Source organism: Panulirus ornatus, chromosome 59, assembly GCF_036320965.1.
Source record: "Panulirus ornatus isolate Po-2019 chromosome 59, ASM3632096v1, whole genome shotgun sequence".
NCBI lineage: Eukaryota > Metazoa > Arthropoda > Malacostraca > Decapoda > Palinuridae > Panulirus > Panulirus ornatus.
This window is the reverse complement of record NC_092282.1, coordinates 17217925-17237814: the sequence shown is the minus strand read 5'-3', so window position 1 is coordinate 17237814 and position 19890 is coordinate 17217925. Positions and strand designations below refer to the sequence as shown.

General features: G+C 45.4%; 1 protein-coding gene across 1 annotated transcript in view; it reads left to right on the top strand.

Annotated features, from left to right (window-relative positions):
* The first annotated feature begins 278 nt into the window (after positions 1-278).
* LOC139767152 (uncharacterized) overlaps positions 279-19890 on the top strand; it is a 27067-nt gene continuing 7455 nt past the window's right edge. The window contains exon 1 of the mRNA XM_071696182.1: positions 279-527. Coding sequence (XP_071552283.1) covers positions 525-527 — 3 coding nt within the window. The 5' untranslated portion in view covers positions 279-524. The remainder of the gene's footprint in view (positions 528-19890) is intronic.

Genomic DNA, 19890 nt, shown 5'->3' with positions numbered 1-19890 from the left:
ATATATTTACATTTTAAGAACTGCATCTTTGGCATCTTATTAACAACATTATTTGTAAAACGTAAATTTCGCCAGAGCGCGTGAGCAGTCGTCCGGGGAGCATCTGCCACGGTTGTAGGCGCCAACGGTAGAAAACCAACACAAGGAAGTTCGTCGTCGCTCACGGTGGGCGACGCTTGCTGCTGCCTGAACTATGATCAGTGATCACAAGCTTCAGTTGCTGAGTCATCACATCAGCGGCTGATGGCCGTAAAAAAAAAACCCGATTTATATCAGCCAAACAAAGACATTTCCGGATAGTTTTACACTGTTTCAAAGTAAGCAGGAAGGCGAGGAGGCCGTTACGGTGGCGAGGAGCAGGAGTGGGGAAGGACGCCGGCCGGCCACGTCACGCACACACCCGCAGCCAGACAGACAGCGAGCCAGCACACCTTGGGGACTCCCCTCGTGCCCACGGCCTACTTTGGCAATATAAAGGTCCTCGTTCACCCTCACGCTCACTCACTCGTACCTCAGCAACCATCATGGTAAGACAGACAATATTTCTATGTTTGTTGGTCCCTGAGAACTATACATTGTCCCCAGCGCAACGAACAGCGAGGATAACATCTATATAACTGGAATGTGCATCATCGTGCAGACGTTCCTGGAAACTGTAAAGAGAGCAGCAGTTTTTACATCGCCTTACACTTGGATGTGTAAATGTGTGTAAGGAGGAAATGCCAAGTTCAGCGCAGTGATCTGACCCGCGAGTGATAAAACTTGACAGTGAAGCAGTGTCCGTCTGAAGTCGTTGTGGAAAACTCCTTCACTATGTATCATTCTTACCTTACAGTGAGGTGAACGTTAACACAAGTGGCTCAGTGAAAAATCAGCTAATCTGCGATTGTGTAGACGGTAAATAAAGGAATGTATTAAGAGAGAAAAAAAAATAGATATCAAGTCTGCAATGAAAATGAGAAGAAACGTGTTACAGTGTACATTGTGAGGAGGGAAGGTGTTCTTAGCAAGTGCCATAGTGTTCGCGTGTGTGGGTGAGCGTCGTCTGATACATGCTCCACAGGTCACCAGCCTAACAAACTGCACTGATACCTAGTGCCCCTCTGTCATACGCTGGAGAGCAACACATATACAGACAACAAATATTGCTCCACCTTCTACCCTCCCCACTCGACCACCACACGTGCCGGGCCTCACGACCAAAGTTATTATTCCTTGCGTGTCTTACAAGGCGACTAAAATGAGAGGGAGCGGGCGGCTGGAAATAATTTTTTTCAAAAGATGGAACAAAGAATAGGGCCAAGTAAGGATATTCCCCCCAAGGCTCGTCCTTCTGTTCTTAACGCCGCTACCTCGCTAACTCGGGTAATGGCGAATATGTACAAAAATGAAATAAAAACATTGTGCAGTGTGGGGAATAACACTGACAATTCTGTACACACGAGGCGTCAAGATACTTCACGCAGGGGGAACACACCGAGCGGTGGTGCTACTTACAACACTCACCAGTTATGGAAGAGCAAGTGTTATGGAAAAGCAAGTGAGATCAAGTTTGATTGATTCAGCTGAACCTCATCATCATCATGAGGATCATCTGCCTTCTTTTCAATCAATGTCACGGTCTTCACTATACACTGGTGATGTCTGGGTGTTTTAGTAAGGGACACTGAACGATCAAGTCTCTTACCTGTTGACCCACACACATCACTAATGCTAAGTCACAATGTTTCCGCCGCGTCTCACATACAAAGACCTGAAAAAGACTATTGAAATACAGTTATGAAATACATTCACACTACATTACTTCCTAATACAGTCATGAAATACAGTTATGAAATACATTGACAATACATTATTTCCTAATACAATTATGAAATACAGTGACAATACATTATTTCTTAATACAGTTATGAAATACATTCACATTACATTATTTCAAAATACATTACTACTGACTCATTTACTGCTAGTATCTATAGAGGCCCACAGAAGGTCAGGGAATCAAGCAAACATCTTTATGTTACAGATTGCACCATCCTGGGGACACACACACACACACACACACACACACATAGGCCGCCCAAGTTCAAGTCCTGGGAGCGGCAGTCGGCCCATTGGCAGTCCAGATCTTCATCCTTTCTTCGAAGCTGGTCAGTAAATGGCACCTAGCGTATACTAGTTTGTGTGTGTGTGTGTGTGTGTGTGTGTGTGTGTGTGTGTTTGTGTGTGTATACATAAGATACACATTTAAGGTTAAAAGACGGGGCAACACGAATTTAAAACTTTCCCCGTAACGCATAAATAGTAATCTCTCTCTCTCTCTCTCTCTCTCTCTCTCTCTCTCTCTCTCTCTCTCTCTCTCTCTCTCTCTCTCTCTCTCTCTCTCTCTCTCTCTCACACATGGAAACAGGATTTTCACCCAGGAGACCCGGGTTCGGCTCCCGGGATGGAAAAGTCTTTGCGAGCGTCCGTACTGCAGTGGTTACCATGTGAACCATCCGGTCCAACAGGCGTCAGACACGTCATCAGGGTCAGGGACGTCGACAGCCAGTATGGGCCCCGGGCAAACGTGATCCCCCCCCACACTTTCCAAGGGAGGGGTGTGGCTGTGGTCTAAGTGACCCTCGGCTCTTTCTTTATTTCTTATTAAAAACATAAAAACGAAGATCCCAAATTGCTGTTGTGGGGAGCTCATATACAGAGGAAAGGCGGCCTGTAGCGACGAGGGAGCCATCTTCATGCCTACGATGCCACCACTAGAATGAAGATGTTGACTTCTTACTGCTAACTTGCCCCTGCGTTCTACCTACATAGACACATACACACAAAACCACTATACTGTGTGACCTGCGGCTCACCCTGGTGGACGTGGCCAACTTTCAGGGCGCAGTGGAAGACTCACAGAAGAGAGATGGGCCCCCTGGGACAAGAGAGTTTAAGGAAATGAGGACGAGGAATTTTCGCATTATTTTGAAAACATGATCAAGTTGGACGTGATTAAGAAGACGACACACCAGGCCCGGGTCCCTCGGCAGCAACCACCTCCCTCCCCACCCAACCCTTATCCTCTTCTCACCGGGCCTGAGCAGGATCACAGACAACCCAGCCGTTCATCCTTCCCTCTAGGGCTTGTTGATGAATAATTACCTGGCGTACCCTGGAATGTGTGTGTGTGTGTGTGTGTGTGTGTGTGTGTGTGTGTGTGTGTGTGTAATACAGACAGTAACCACACACACACACACACACACACACACACACACACACACACACAGTGGGTATGACTCATGGTGAAACACAAGGTTGGGACGATTCAGACTTACGTTATGTTCCCAGCGTTTGCTGCTGTCATGTTGTGTCACTAGTCTCGTGATTACCGACCTCCATGGCGTAGCGGGTCGCACCGGGGTCGAGCCCACTTAGGTTCGAATCCTGGTCGCGGCAGTCGGTCCACGGTACATTAACCTGTTCATCCTCCCCGAGAGGCTGGTCGATGAACTGGGTGCTTGGCTTAGGCTAAGGCATGTATATATATATATATATATATATATATATATATATATATATATATATATATATATATATATATTTTTTTTTTTTTTTTTTTTTGCTTTGTCGCTGTCTCCCGCGTTTGCGAGGTAGCGCAAGGAAACAGACAAAAGAAATGGCCCAACCCACCCCCATACACATGTATATACATACGTCCACACACGCAAATATACATACCTACACAGCTTTCCATGGTTTACCCCAGACGCTTCACATGCCCTGATTCAATCCACTGACAGCACGTCAACCCGGTATACCACATCGATCCAATTCACTCTATTCCTTGCCCTCCTTTCACCCTCCTGCATGTTCAGGCCCCGATCACACAAAATCTTTTTCACTCCATCTTTCCACCTCCAATTTGGTCTCCCACTTCTCCTCGTTCCCTCCACTTCCGACACATATATCCTCTTGGTCAATCTTTCCTCACTCGTTCTCTCCATGTGCCCAAGCCATTCAAAACACCCTCTTCTGCTCTCTCAACCACGCTCTTTTTATTTCCACACATCTCTCTTACCCTTACGTTACTTACTCGATCAAACCACCTCACACCACACATTGTCCTCAAACATCTCATTTCCAGCACATCCATCCTCCTGCGCACAACTCTATCCATAGCCCACGCCTCGCAACCATACAACATTGTTGGAACCACTATTCCTTCAAACATACCCATTTTTGCTTTCCGAGATAATGTTCTCGACTTCCACACATTCTTCAAGGCTCCCCGATTTTCGCCCCCTCCCCCACCCTATGATCCACTTCCGCTTCCATGGTTCCATCCGCTGCCAGATCCACTCCCAGATATCTAAAACACTTTACTTCCTCCAGTTTTTCTCCATTCAAACTTACCTCCCAATTGACTTGACCCTCAACCCTACTGTACCTAATAACCTTGCTCTTATTCACATTTACTCTTAACTTTCTTCTTTCACACACTTTACCAAACTCAGTCACCAGCTTCTGCAGTTTCTCACATGAATCAGCCACCAGCGCTCTATCATCAGCGAGCAACAACTGACTCACTTCCCAAGCTCTCTCATCTCCAACAGACTTCATACTTGCCCCTCTTTCCAAAACTCTTGCATTCACCTCCCTAACAACCCCATCCATAAACAAATTAAACAACCATGGAGACATCACACACCCCTGCCGCAAACCTACATTCACTGAGAACCAATCACTTTCCTCTCTTCCTACACGTACACATGCCTTACATCCTCGATAAAAACTTTTCACTGCTTCTAACAACTTGCCTCCCACACCATATATTCTTAATACCTTCCACAGAGCATCTCTATCAACTCTATCATATGCCTTCTCCAGATACATAAATGCTACATACAAATCCATTTGCTTTTCTAAGTATTTCTCACATACATTCTTCAAAGCAAACACCTGATCCACACATCCTCTACCACTTCTGAAACCACACTGCTCTTCCCCAATCTGATGCTCTGTACATGCCTTCACCCTCTCAATCAATACCCTCCCATATAATTTACCAGGAATACTCAACAAACTTATACCTCTGTAATTTGAGCACTCACTCTTATCCCCTTTGCCTTTGTACAATGGCACTATGCACGCATTCCGCCAATCCTCAGGCACCTCACCATGAGTCATACATACATTAAATAACCTTACCAACCAGTCAATAATACAGTCACCCCCTTTTTTAATAATTCCACTGCAATACCATCCAAACCTGCTGCCTTGCCGGCTTTCATCTTCCGCAAAGCTTTTACTACCTCTTCTCTGTTTACCAAATCATTTTCCCTAACCCTCTCACTTTGCACACCACCTCGACCAAAACACCCTATATCTGCCACTCTATCATCAAACACATTTAACAAACCTTCAAAATACTCACTCCATCTCCTTCTCACATCACCACTACTTGTTTTCACCTCCCCATTTGCGCCCTTCACTGAAGTTCCCATTTGCTCCCTTATCTTACGCACTTTATTTACCTCCTTCCAGAACATCTTTTTATTCTCCCTAAAATTTAATGATACTCTCTCACCCCAACTCTCATTTGCCCTCTTTTTCACCTCTTGCATCTTTCTCTTGACCTCCTGTCTCTTTTTTACATCTCCCACTCAATTGCATTTTTTCCCTGCAAAAATCGTCCAAATGCCTCTCTCTTCTCTTTCACTAATAATCTTACTTCTTCATCCCACTACTCACTACTCTTTCTAATCAACCCACCTCCTACTCTTCTCATGCCACAAGCATCTTTTGCGCAATCCATCACTGCTTCCCTAAATACATCCCATTCCTCCCCCACTCCCCTTACTTCCATTGTTCTCACCTTTTTCCAATCTGTTCTCAGTCTCTCCTGGTACTTCCTCACACAAGTCTCCTTCCCAAGCTCACTTACTCTCACCACCCTCTTCACCCCAACATTCACTCTTCTTTTCTGAAAACCCATACAAATCTTCACCTTAGCCTCCACAAGATAATGATCAGACATCCCTCCAGTTGCACCTCTCAGCACATTAACATCCAAAAGTCTCTCTTTCGCGCGCCTGTCAATTAACTATATATACATATATATATATATATATATATATATATATATATATATATATATATATATATATATATATATATATATATATATATATATATATATATATATATATATATATATATATATATATATATATATATATATATATATATATATGTTTCCAAAAGAAGGAACAGAGAAGAGGTCCAGGTGAGGATATTCCCTCAAAGGCCCAGTCCTCTGTTCTTAACGCTACCTCGCAAACGCGGGAGACGGCGGCAAAGTATAATATAATAAATATATATATATATAGTCCACGGGGAAATGAAACACGATAAGTTCCCAAGTGCACTTTCGTGTAAAAATCACATCATCAAGGGAGATACAAGAAAGCGGGGGGCTGGAAATCCTCGCCTCTCGTTTTTAGTTTCCCAAAGGAAGGAACAGAGGAGAGGGCCAAGTGAGGATATTCCTTCAAAGGCTCAGTCCTCTGTCTTGACGCTACCTCGCTAACGCGGAAAATGGCGAATATATGGAAAGAGGGGCAAGTCTGAAGTCTGTTGGGGATGAGAGAGCTTGGGAAGTGAGTCAGTTGTTGTTCGCTGATGATACAGCGCTGGTGGCTGATTCATGTGAGAAACTGCAGAAGCTGGTGACTGAGTTTGGTAAAGTGTGTGAAAGAAGAAAGTTAAGAGTAAATGTGAATAAGAGCAAGGTTATTAGGTACAGTAGGGTTGAGGGTCAAGTCAATTGGGAGGTAAGTTTGAATGGAGAAAAACTGGAGGAAGTAAAGTGTTTTAGATATCTGGGAGTGGATCTGGCAGCGGATGGAACCATGGAAGAGGAAGTGGATCATAGGGTGGGGGAGGGGGCGAAAATTCTGGGAGCCTTGAAGAATGTGTGGAAGTCGAGAACATTATCTCGGAAAGCAAAAATGGGTATGTTTGAAGGAATAGTGGTTCCAACAATGTTGTATGGTTGCGAGGCGTGGGCTATGGATAGAGTTGTGCGCAGGAGGATGGATGTGCTGGAAATGAGATGTTTGAGGACAATATGTGGTGTGAGGTGGTTTGATCGAGTAAGTAACGTAAGGGTAAGAGAGATGTGTGGAAATAAAAAGAGCGTGGTTGAGAGAGCAGAAGAGGGTGTTTTGAAATGGTTTGGGCACATGGAGAGAATGAGTGAGGAAAGATTGACCAAGAGGATATATGTGTCGGAGGTGGAGGGAACGAGGAGAAGTGGGAGACCAAATTGGAGGTGGAAAGATGGAGTGAAAAAGATTTTGTGTGATCGGGGCCTGAACATGCAGGAGGGTGAAAGGAGGGCAAGGAATAGAGTGAATTGGATCGATGTGGTATACCGGGGTTGATCGGCTGTCAATGGATTGAATCAGGGAATGTGAAGCGTCTGGAGTAAACCATGGAAAGCTGTGTAGGTATGTATATTTGCGTGAGTGGACGTATGCATATACCTGTGTATGGGGGTGGGTTGGGCCATTTCTTTCGTCTGTTTCCTTGCGCTACCTCGCAAACGCGGGAGACAGCGACAAAGCAAAAAGAAAAAAAAATCATATATATATATATATATATATATATATATATATATATATATATATATATATATATATATATCCTAAGGCAGATAAATCAAAACATCTACGTCATCCTCAACAGAGACGACTACAAAAGCAGGTTTGACAACATCCTTAACCCAACACATAATTCTCGAGCACCACACCAGACATCACACCACACCAGACCTCACCTAACTACTGATGAACAAGAAACTCGTCAGCAACGCCAAAGCAGTCAAGAGCGACCACTGGATCTCATCCGTAACAGGACATCACACGCCTCGCTACACATATGGCAACGTCACGACGCATAAACCGAACAAACTTTCACGCTTCATCATTTTTCAGGGTCATCACTCCAGCATACAACATGGCCGAAGAACTTAACATCATCATCATAAAGTCCCTTCCAACAATATAAGTAATCAGCACAATACATTAATTCCACCAGAGTCACTTTTCCACTATTCCAGAAAGGCTCATAGCAACTCTTCATGTCGAAATCCTGTCACCAAGGTTCCCACAGATACCACAGACCTCGACATCATCTGTGAAAACGTGTACAACCACCCAGAACTACACCCACCAAGCCTTCCGCACACCACGCTACACCAGCTTCTGGAGGTCTGAACTACACAGGCTGTACTCCGACACAAAGACGGTATCCTATACTACTAGTATAGGGTTCTCGCCATTCGAGGGCACCTTTGCCTCATTCTCCAAGTGTCAACTTGAGCACAGTGTTCTACAGGAAGGCTGACTACGCCCATTTACATACTATAGATACGTCGATGATATTTACGTCGTCGTCAGAGATGAAACACACAACAACCACCTCAAGGCAGATATGGAGGAGAACTCAGTTCTGAGATTCACTCATGAACTGAGCCTCGACAACACGATGTCTTTCTTAGACGTCACGGTGAGCGGCAACACTGGTGCCAACGTAACCTTCCCTCACAAGAAACCCACAGACCTCGGCCGATATTTACATACAATTAGTAAATGTCTCCAACGCTACAAAGCTGGAGTCATTAACGCTGTTACCCCGACCATTGGCATATCTTCCACATAAAGACACACCGCATTAAGCAGACCCTTATCAACAACTTACACAAGAACTCCGACTTCAACAAACAACTACACACAAGACAAGCTCACAGCGGCTAAAACTATAAGCAACACAACAACACACAATATATGTTACTGAAACCAGATGCCAACAGCATACAAGACAGATGAACGTTTACTACGAGACATCGTCTTCAGAAACACCAGCCACACAACACCACATAACGAAGTTAGACATACAGAAAGAAAAGAAAATCACAAGAAAACAAGCAACCGCATCATGAACAACCAGATGCACAAAAACAAGACACATTACAAGACACATTACAAGAATACAACGAAGATTATGAATTCAAATGTCAACAAGGAGACTGCAGGCTCCTTATTACCATGACTTACGTGGAGGACAACCTGGACACTATCCAGAAGACATAACTACAAGAAGGCTACACCAAACTGCATGTCACCAAGAAGCACAACGCTGCCCTCACATGAAAGGCAATTGTCAAATCTACAAGGATACTATGTCGTGAACAAGACACCAGACGTCTACACATGACTCACGCACTAATTAAAACAACCAGAACTCAACAACCAGAACACAGGCCAAGGCACACTACACACTCAAACATCGCGTTACAACCAGTAAGAGCTCAGAGCCATATGCTCCTCTGCCTATTGGTATTACACAGCTTCGCCCAGCTACCCATAGTCATTCCCAGCTGCTCCGCCTACCTCTCCACACGCTTTGGTTTGGCACTCAACACACCAACACTGGCTGGTACGATGTTCCCAAAGGAATTTGTTTCAACGCGACAGGTGCCACGGCACGAAGACCCGTGACAAGTGTAGACGTCCCGGAAGGGTTCACTCAGAACTACCACCAGGAGGAAGCAGAAGACACAACCAGCAGATAGCATTTTACAGAACTTAACTCTACAACACGGATATATATATATATATATATATATATATATATATATATATATATATATATATATATATATATTTTTTTTTTTGCTTTGTCGCTATCTCCCGCGTTTGCGAGGTAGCGCAAGGAAACAGACGAAAGAAATGGCCCAACCCACCCCCATACACATGTATATACATACGTCCACACACGCAAAATATACATACCAACACAGCTTTCCATGGTTTACCCCAGACGCTTCACATGCCCTGATTCAATCCACTGACAGCACGTCAACCCCGGTATACCACATCGCTCCAATTCACTCTATTCCTTGCCCTCCTTTCACCCTCCTGCATGTTCAGGCCCCGATCACACAAAATCTCTTTCACTCCATCTTTCCACCTCCAATTTGGTCTCCCTCTTCTCCTCGTTCCCTCCACCTCCGACACATATATCCTCTTGGTCAATCTTTCCTCACTCATTCTCTCCATGTGCCCAAACCATTTCAAAACACCCTCTTCTGCTCTCTCAACCACGCTCTTTTTATTTCCACACATCTCTCTTACCCTTACGTTACTTACTCGATCAAACCACCTCACACCACACATTGTCCTCAAACATCTCATTTCCAGCACATCCATCTTCCTGCGCACAACTCTATCCATAGTCCACGCCTCGCAACCATACAACATTGTTGGAACCACTATTCCTTCAAACATACTCATTTTTGCTTTCCGAGATAATGTTCTCGACTTCCACACATTCTTCAAGGCTCCCAGAATTTTCGCCCCCTCCCCCACCCTATGATCCACTTCCGCTTCCATGGTTCCATCCGCTGCCAGATCCACTCCCAGATATCTAAAACACTTCACTTCCTCCAGTGTTTTTCCATTCAAACTCACCTCCCAATTGACTTGACCCTCAACCCTACTGTACCTAATAACCTTGCTCTTATTCACATTTACTCTTAACTTTCTTCTTTCACACACTTTACCAAACTCAGTCACCAGCTTCTGCAGTTTCTCACATGAATCAGCCACCAGCGCTGTATCATCAGCGAACAACAACTGACTCACTTCCCAAGCTCTCTCATCCCCAACAGACTTCATACTTGCCCCTCTTTCCAAAACTCTTGCATTCACCTCCCTAACAAGCCCATCCATGAACAAATTAAACAACCATGGAGACATCACACACCCCTGCCGCAAACCTACATTCACTGAGAACCAATCACTTTCCTCTCTTCCTACACGTACACATGCCTTACATCCTTATATTCCTATGAGTCCACGGGGAAAATGAAACACGAAAAGTTCCCAAGTGCACTTTCGTGTAATAATCACATCATCAGGGGAGACACAAGAGAGAAATATAACAGTCAGTTGATATGCATCGAAGAGACGAAGCTAGGACGCCATTTGGTAAACATGTGATTGTTCAAAACATGTTTTGAATAATCACACGTTTGGTTCTGTAAAATGCTATCTGCTGGTTGTGTGAGCCTATGAAAGATGACCAGTGGAGACCCCGTTGCTCATCAACGTGAGACGCAGGGTATTCGATTACATAGTACTGTTTAGTCATTAACCTTTTAGGAGTGATCATAGCCTAGCATTAGAGCTCCCGCCTGCTACCCAGGTGTCCCGGGTTCGATCTAGATTGTTGGAGGTCTGTATGATATATATATATATATATATATATATATATATATATATATATATATATATATATATATATATATATATATATATATATATTTCTTTCTTTTTCATTCAAACTATTCGCCATTTCCCGCGTTAGCGAGGTAGCGTTAAGAACAGAGAACTGGGCCTTTGAGGAAATATCCTCACCTGGCCCCCTTCTCTGTTCCTTCTTTTGGAAAATTAAAAAAAAATAATGAGAGGGGAGGATTTCCAGCCCCCCGCTACCTCCCCTTTTAGTCGCCTTCTACGACACGCAGGGAATACGTGGGAAGTATTCTTTATCCTCTATCCCCAGGGATCATATATATATATATATATATATATATATATATATATGATCCCTGGGGATAGGAGAGAAAGAATACTTCCCACGTATTCCCTGCGTGTCGTATATATATATATATATATATATATATATATATATATATATATATATATATATATATATGGTCCCTGGGGATAGGAGAGAAAGAATACTTCCCACGTATTCCCTGCGTGTCGTATATATATATATATATATATATATATATATATATATATATATATATATATATATATATATATATATATATATATATATATATATATATATATATATATATATATATATATTACCCCTGGGGATAGGGGAGAAAGAATACTTCCCACGTATTCCCTGCGTGTCGTAGAAGGCGACTAAAAGGGAAGGGAGCGGGTGGCTGGAAATCCTCCCCTCTCGTTTTTTTTTTTTTGATTTTCCAAAAGAAGGAACAGAGAAGGGGGCCAGGTGAGGATATTCCCTCTAAGGCCCAGTCCTCTGTTGATAACGCTACCTCGCTAATGTGGGAAATGGCGAATAGTACGAAAGAAAGAAGAAAAAAAAAAAAATATATATATATATATATATATATATATATATATATATATATATATATATATATATATATATGATCCCTGGGGATAGGAGAGAAAGAATACTTCCCACGTATTCCCTGCGTGTCGTAGAAGGCGACTAAAAGGAGAGGGAGCAGGGGGCTGAAAATCCTCCCCTCCCTTTATTTTCTTTTTAATTTTCCAAAAGAAGGAACAGAGAAGGGGGCCAGGTGAGGATATTCCCTCAAAGGCTCTGTTCTCTGTTTTTAACGCTACCTCAATAACGCGGGAAATGGCGAATAGTTTGAGAGAAAGAAAAAGAAATATATATATATATATATATATATATATATATATATATATATATATATATATATATATATATTTTTTTTTTTTTTTTCTTTTTTGCTTTGTCGCTGTCTCCCGCGTTTGCGAGGTAGCGCAAGGAAACAGACGAATGAAATGGCCCAACCCACCCCCATACACATGTATATACATACGTCCACACACGCAAATATACATACCTACACAGCTTTCCATGGTTTACCCCAGACGCTTCACATGCCCTGATTCAATCCACTGACACCACGTCAACCCCGGTATACCACATCGATCCAATTCACTCTATTCCTTGCACGCCTTTCACCCTCCTGCATGTTCAGGCCCCGATCACACAAAATCTTTTTCACTCCATCTTTCCACCTCCAATTTGGTCTCCCACTTCTCCTCGTTCCCTCCACCTCCGACACATATATCCTCACTCATTCTCTCCATGTGCCCAAACCATTTCAAAACACCCTCTTCTGCTCTCTCAAATACGCTCTTTTTATTTCCACACATCTCTCTTACCCTTACGTTACTTACTCGATCAAACCACCTCACACCACACATTGTCCTCAAACATCTCATTTCCAGCACATCCATCCTCCTGCGCACAACTCTATCCATAGCCCACGCCTCGCAACCATACAACATTGTTGGAACCACTATTCCTTCAAACATATCCATTTTTGCTTTCCGAGATAATGTTCTCGACTTCCACACATTCTTCAAGGCTCCCAGGATTTTCGCCCCCTCCCCCACCCTATGATCCACTTCCGCTTCCATGGTTCCATCCGCTGCCAGATCCACTCCCAGATATCTAAAACACTTTACTTCCTCCAGTTTTTCTCCATTCAAACTTACCTCCCAATTGACTTGACCCTCAACCCTACTGTACCCAATAACCTTGCTCTTATTCACATTTACTCTTAACTTTCTTCTTTCACACACTTTACCAAACTCAGTCACCAGCTTCTGCAGTTTCTCACATGAATCAGCCACCAGCGCTGTATCATCAGCGAACAACAACTGACTCACTTCCCAAGCTCTCTCATCCACAACAGACTTCATACTTGCCCCTCTTTCCAAAACTCTTGCATTCACCTCCCTAACAACCCCATCCATAAACAAATTAAACAACCATGGAGACATCACGCACCCCTGCCGCAAACCTACATTCACTGAGAACCAATCACTTTCCTCTCTTCCTACACGTACACATGCCTTACATCCTCGATAAAAACTTTTCACTGCTTCTAACAACTTGCCTCCCACACCATATATTCTTAATACCTTCCACAGAGCATCTCTATCAACTCTATCATATGCCTTCTCCAGATCCATAAATGCTACATACAAATCCATTTGCTTTTCTAAGTATTTCTCACATACATTCTTCAAAGCAAACACCTGATCCACACATCCTCTACCACTTCTGATACCCCACACTGCTCTTCCCCAATCTGATGCTCTGTACATGCCTTCACCCTCTCAATCAATACCCTCCCATATAATTTACCAGGAATACTCAACAAACTTATACCTTTGTAATTTGAGCACTCACTCTTATCCTCTTTGCCTTTGTACAATGGCACTATGCACGCATTCCGCCACTCCTCAGGCACCTCACCATGAGTCATACATACATTAAATAACCTTACCAATCAGTCAACAATGTATATATACATACACATATATATAGAAAGAGGAATCGTTATCGAGGGGGCAGTCAGACACGGTGGCTAATTATAGGAAAGGTGTTATATAAAGATTATATCTTCATCTCTCATCTCAAAATCGAATATTCTGAGATAATTACGTCAATATTAGTATCATAAACTGTACTTGAGAAATGACGTCAAAACCTTCCGTGTATCCCGACTCCTTAACAGTCAATATTCACTGCCTTAAGGACGCAGTTGATCACAAGGCAGGAAGAAATAATGGTTCTTCAAATGTCATCAAATGTTTGGTTGCGCGAACGCGTGGCGAGTCATCTGCCCGCCACACTGGTGCCTGGCTCCCGTCATCAGCATTATTGACAGAACCCCTGGCTGTGGAGGCATGAGCTTTGACAGAACCCCTGGTTGTGGAGACATGAGCCTTGACAGAACCCCTGGCTATGGAGATATGAGCCTTGACAGAACCCCTGGCTATGGAGACGTAAGCCTTGACAGAACCCCCGGCTGTGGAGACATGAGCCTTGACAGAACCCCTGGCTATGGAAACGTGAACTTAGACAGAACCCTTGGCTATGGAGACGTGAACCTTGACAGAACCCTTGACTATGGAGACGTGAACCTTGACAGAACCCTTGACTATGGAGACGTGAACCTTGACAGAACCCTTGGCTATGGAGACGTGAGCCTTGACAGAACCCTTGGCTGTGGAAACGTGAGCCTTGGTCGTAATCTCAAGGTTTGGGTGAGAGGTCAGGCCGTCGCACCTAAAGGTCGTATCGCCGTGCTCAAGGATCGTGCCGTCGTGCTCGTGGATGGTAACGCTGTGCTCAAGGGTCGTGTGCCGTCATGGGTCGTCCCGTCGTCCGCTAGAGTCGTGCCGTCTTGCTCATGGGTCGTATCGTCGTGCTTACGGCGTTAACAGGGTGAGGGAAATACCATCAAGTTCATTTACTGGAGTCGAACTTTAAACTTTTGGGATTTCTGAGTATTGATGGCAGCCATGAAGTTCTAGAATCAACTTTTTGTGGGACACTTGTATACAAAAAAGACAAAGAAAATGGAGCCGCCCACCACGACAGCCTGCGACACAGTCTACCACATTAATGGAACTGAATCTTGGCATAAGATCATTTCCGTATCTGTATCTCGAGTACGACTCTCGTCTCCTCTCTGCTGCTTGGATTCATGTCCTATACACAAGGTTAAGGATGACCTTCATGTGAGGGAATAATGCTTGCGACCTTAAGTTCACAGCTTTGCTTATCGAGGGAAGGAGGAGGTATCATAATGGCCAGCCTTCGTGTGGCTGGTCTCCAAACAGAAACTATGGGAAGCAGCGGCCAGTCACAAACCACTGGTCCAGGCTGGGACACACGCACACAGCCCCCGGGAGGAGGGATTGAGGCGTCAGTTTTTTCTGTGCTCTGGCCTCCACCGGCCCAGTCTTCATCACCCACCAAAGCTGGAACTCTCTACGTCTCTTCGTTACATCTTGCAGTCATGCACACTCCTTACTACTCCCAGGGTATCCAACTGTTTTCATGCAGAAGCCAAATTTGAAATCACTCAGCACCAATCATTGGCCTCATCCATTAATCATCTACATATGCATCTATAGAGCAAGACAGTATGGAAAATACTGACACACACACACACACACACACACACACACACACACACAGTATACACAGAACACACTTGACCTTATTCTCATGGACTCAGCTTATCAGCATCCCTGCCAGTGCGATCCATCGGTCGCCATCACTTACGACACAACATCTGGAACCCAAAGTCAGACCATTACGACACGACCGTCCGTCCGTCCACCGTCGTGGAGGCTGACCGCTCGTGATCCGCGGAGTGAAGTGCCGAGCGAGATGACGCCAGAGTTGAATGTGGAAATCCCACCCTCACCCATGTCCACCATCGCTCCTGTCCAGATATGATAGATAAGATTACGCTCGGGGAACGTGCCCTGGATCACACCCAACCGACGTGCCCTGCATCACATCCAACTGACGTGTCCTGGATTACATCCAACTAACGTGCTCTGGATCACACCCAACTGACGTGCCCTGGATCACACACAACTGACGTGCCCTGGATCATACCAACTGACGAGCCCTGCATCACACCCAACTGACGTGCCCTGCATCACATCCAACTGACGTGCCCTGGATCACACCCACCTGACGTGCCCTGCATCACATCCAACTGACATGTCCTGGATTACATCCAACTGACGTGCCCTGGATCACACTCAACTGACGTGCCCTGGATCACACCCAACTGACGTGCCCTGCATCACATCCAAATGACGTGCCCTGGATCACATCCAACTGACGTGGTTTGGATCACATCCAACTGACGTGCCCTGCATCACATCCAACTGACGTGCCCTGCATCACATTAAACTGACGTGCCCTGGATCACATCCAACTGACGTGCCCTGCATCACATCCAAATGACGTGCCCTGGATCACATCCAAATGACGTGCCCTGCATCACATCCAACTGACGTGCCCCGGATCACACCCAACCGACGTGCCCTGCATCACATCCAACTGACGTGTCCTGGATTACATCCAACTGACGTGCCCTGGATCACACACAACTGACGTGCCCTGGATCATACCAACTGACGTGCCCTGCATCACATCCAACTGACGTGCCCTGGATCACACTCAACCGACGTGCCCTGCATCACATCCAACTGACGTGCCCTGGATCACATCCAAGTGACGTGCCCTAGATCACACACAACTGACGTGCCCTGGATCACATCCAACTAACGTGCACTGGATCACATCCAACTGACGTGCCCTGGATCACATCCAACTGACGTGCCCCGGATTACATCCAACTGACGTGCCCTGCATCACATCCAACTGACGTGCCCCGGATTACATCCAACTGACGTGCCCTGCATCACATCCAACTGACGTGCCCTGCATCACATCCAACTGACGTGCCCTGGATCACACCCAACCGACGTGCCCTGGATCACATCCAACTGACGTGCCCTGGATCACACCCAACCGACGTGCCCTGGATCACATCCAACTGACGTGCCCTGGATCATGCACAACTGATGTGCCCTGCATCACACCGAACCAACGTGCCCTAGATTACACCCAGCTAACGTGCCCTGGATCACACCCAACTGACGTGCCCTGGTTCAAACACAACTGACGTGCCCTGGATCACATCCAACTGACGTGTCCTGGATCACATCCAACTGACGTGCCCTGGATCACATCCAAGTGACGTGCCCTAGATTACACACAACTGACGTGCCCTGGATCACATCCAACTAACGTGCACTGGATCACATCCAACTGACGTGCCCTGGATCACATCTAACTGACGTGCCCTAGATCACACCCAACTGACGTGTCCTGGATAAAATCCAACTGACGTGCTCTGGATCACACCCAACTGACGTTTCCTGGATCACACTCAACTGACGTGCCCTGGATCACACCCAACTGACTTGCCCTGGATCACATCCAACTGACGTGCCCTGGATCACACACAACTGACATACTCTGGATCACCCACAACTGACGTGCCCTGGATCACGCACAACTGACGTGCCCTGGATCACATCCAACTGACGTGCCCTGGATCACATCCAACTGACGTGCTCTGGATCACATCCAACTGACGTGCCCTGGATCACGCACAACTGATGTGCCCTGCATCACACCGAACTAACGTGCCCTGGATTACACCCAACTGACGTGTCCTGGATCACACCCAACTGACGTGCCCTGGATCACACACAACTGACGTGCTCTGGATCACATCCAACAGACGTGCCCTGGATCACATCCAACTGACATGCTCTGGATCACGCACAACTGACGTGCCCTGCATCACATCCAACCGACGTGCCCTGGATCACACCCAATTGACGTACCCTGCATGACACCCAACTGACATGCCCTGGCTCACACCCAGCTGACGTGCCCCGCATCACTCCCAGCTGACGTGCCCTTCATCACACCCAGCTGACGTGTCCTGGATCACACTCAACTGCCGTGCCCTGGATCAAACATGGATCACGACTAGTGCATCAATCAGACCTGACCTTTCCTCGCACCTACACAAGAGCCATACGTTATAAAGTCGTTCGTGAAATACGTGCAGTTTGATAAAGGTAACTTTCTCTTTTCCCTTAAGTTATTCAAAGTATCCAGTGAAGAAACTACTCAATTTATGAACAATTACTACCGCCCCACCAGCTACCAGAGACTTGTCTACCTCAACACTGCCTGCTTCCTAGCCAGCCCCCAAGCCTCAGTACACCCACCACACCGCAAGAACTTGAAGGCACCAGACGGTTACAAATCCTCCAGGGTAAAGCGCCTCACCACACCCCTAGTCCAGTCCCTCCATTGCATCATCAATGCTTCACTTCAATCTGCCCCACTGACTGGGAGATCTGGCGTTTCCCAATAGGGAAGTCAGGAGACCCAGTCTCTTTGTGAGGTTTGAGCTATTGTTATTAGCCCGGTCCGCATCTTCCACTGTAGGCTGAACAAACCAGTCCACTACCCATGGCCTGGCCAGCTCCCCTAACCTTATCTACTGCAGCTGATAGAAACAAAGACCTCTGCAGTTGTCATCTTTAATGGTATCACCAAAGCCTGGTCAGCCATAGCGTAATCATGAACGGAGCCATCAACCCTGGCCTGTGGAGAAGTCTAATTCCATGGCTTTCAGACTTGCTCAGGTGAGCGTCGCCAGGCTGTGGGCTCCCGAGAGGCCATCTCCGCCTTGCTCGTACGAGATGGGACCCTCGTGCTTACTCACCAAATGATGACTTGATGGATGCCTCGGCTCGATGGAAGTACGTCGGCGACTCCGCTGTGATGTCAGCTACAACAACGGCTCTCTGGAATGCGTTGTTAACCAAATCAAGACGGTGGTTATGCGAAACAGCTTCGCTTCTCACTATATTTCACCTCCTACCTCCTACACTGTCTCTCTAAGCCACAGCGAACGCCATGCTATTTAACCCACCAAGCTTATCGTGTCCCTTTGGATGAGAAACAAGTTGACAAGCGTCAGGACCGTCATCAAAATTTCCCATTATCATCTCTAGATTCTCCAACTGAAGACAGACAACCAGCACGTGAACTCATGAACAGCAGCATAGATTATATTTCTACCACAACTCGCCAATGGTTTCCCTATTTGGTCGTCTTCCTGATCGACACACGTTAAGGACTATTAAAAAAAAGATGCTGAAAAGAGCGGACAAAGTCATCCAAAGTGAGCTCTCCCCCCATCAGGCTAACGCACTTCTGGACCCCTGGGATCCTTTCTCCCCGAACTGCCGCTGGGCACCATAGCCACTTCGAGCTCACTAACTCGCACAGCCTTTGGCTGGAGTTAATTCAGTAATCGCTATAAACAGTAATACAAGCTGACGTAAACACGTGTTCATCCAAAGCGTGGAAATATCCAGCTCACCTTGATCTTAAGCTCTCCTATCATTAACTAGTTACTATCATGACTTCCCAGTTCTGTAATATCTGTAATGCCTCAAGAGTTTATTTCCAGCCGAATGGCCGCCAAAATTCAATAAACCGTTATCTGTTTATTAATTTCTTAATTTATTTCAAACACGTTCGCTGGTCATTTATGTATCAAAGTAGGCAAATATGATATGACGTAACATGTAATTCCATAAAAATAAAGAAAAA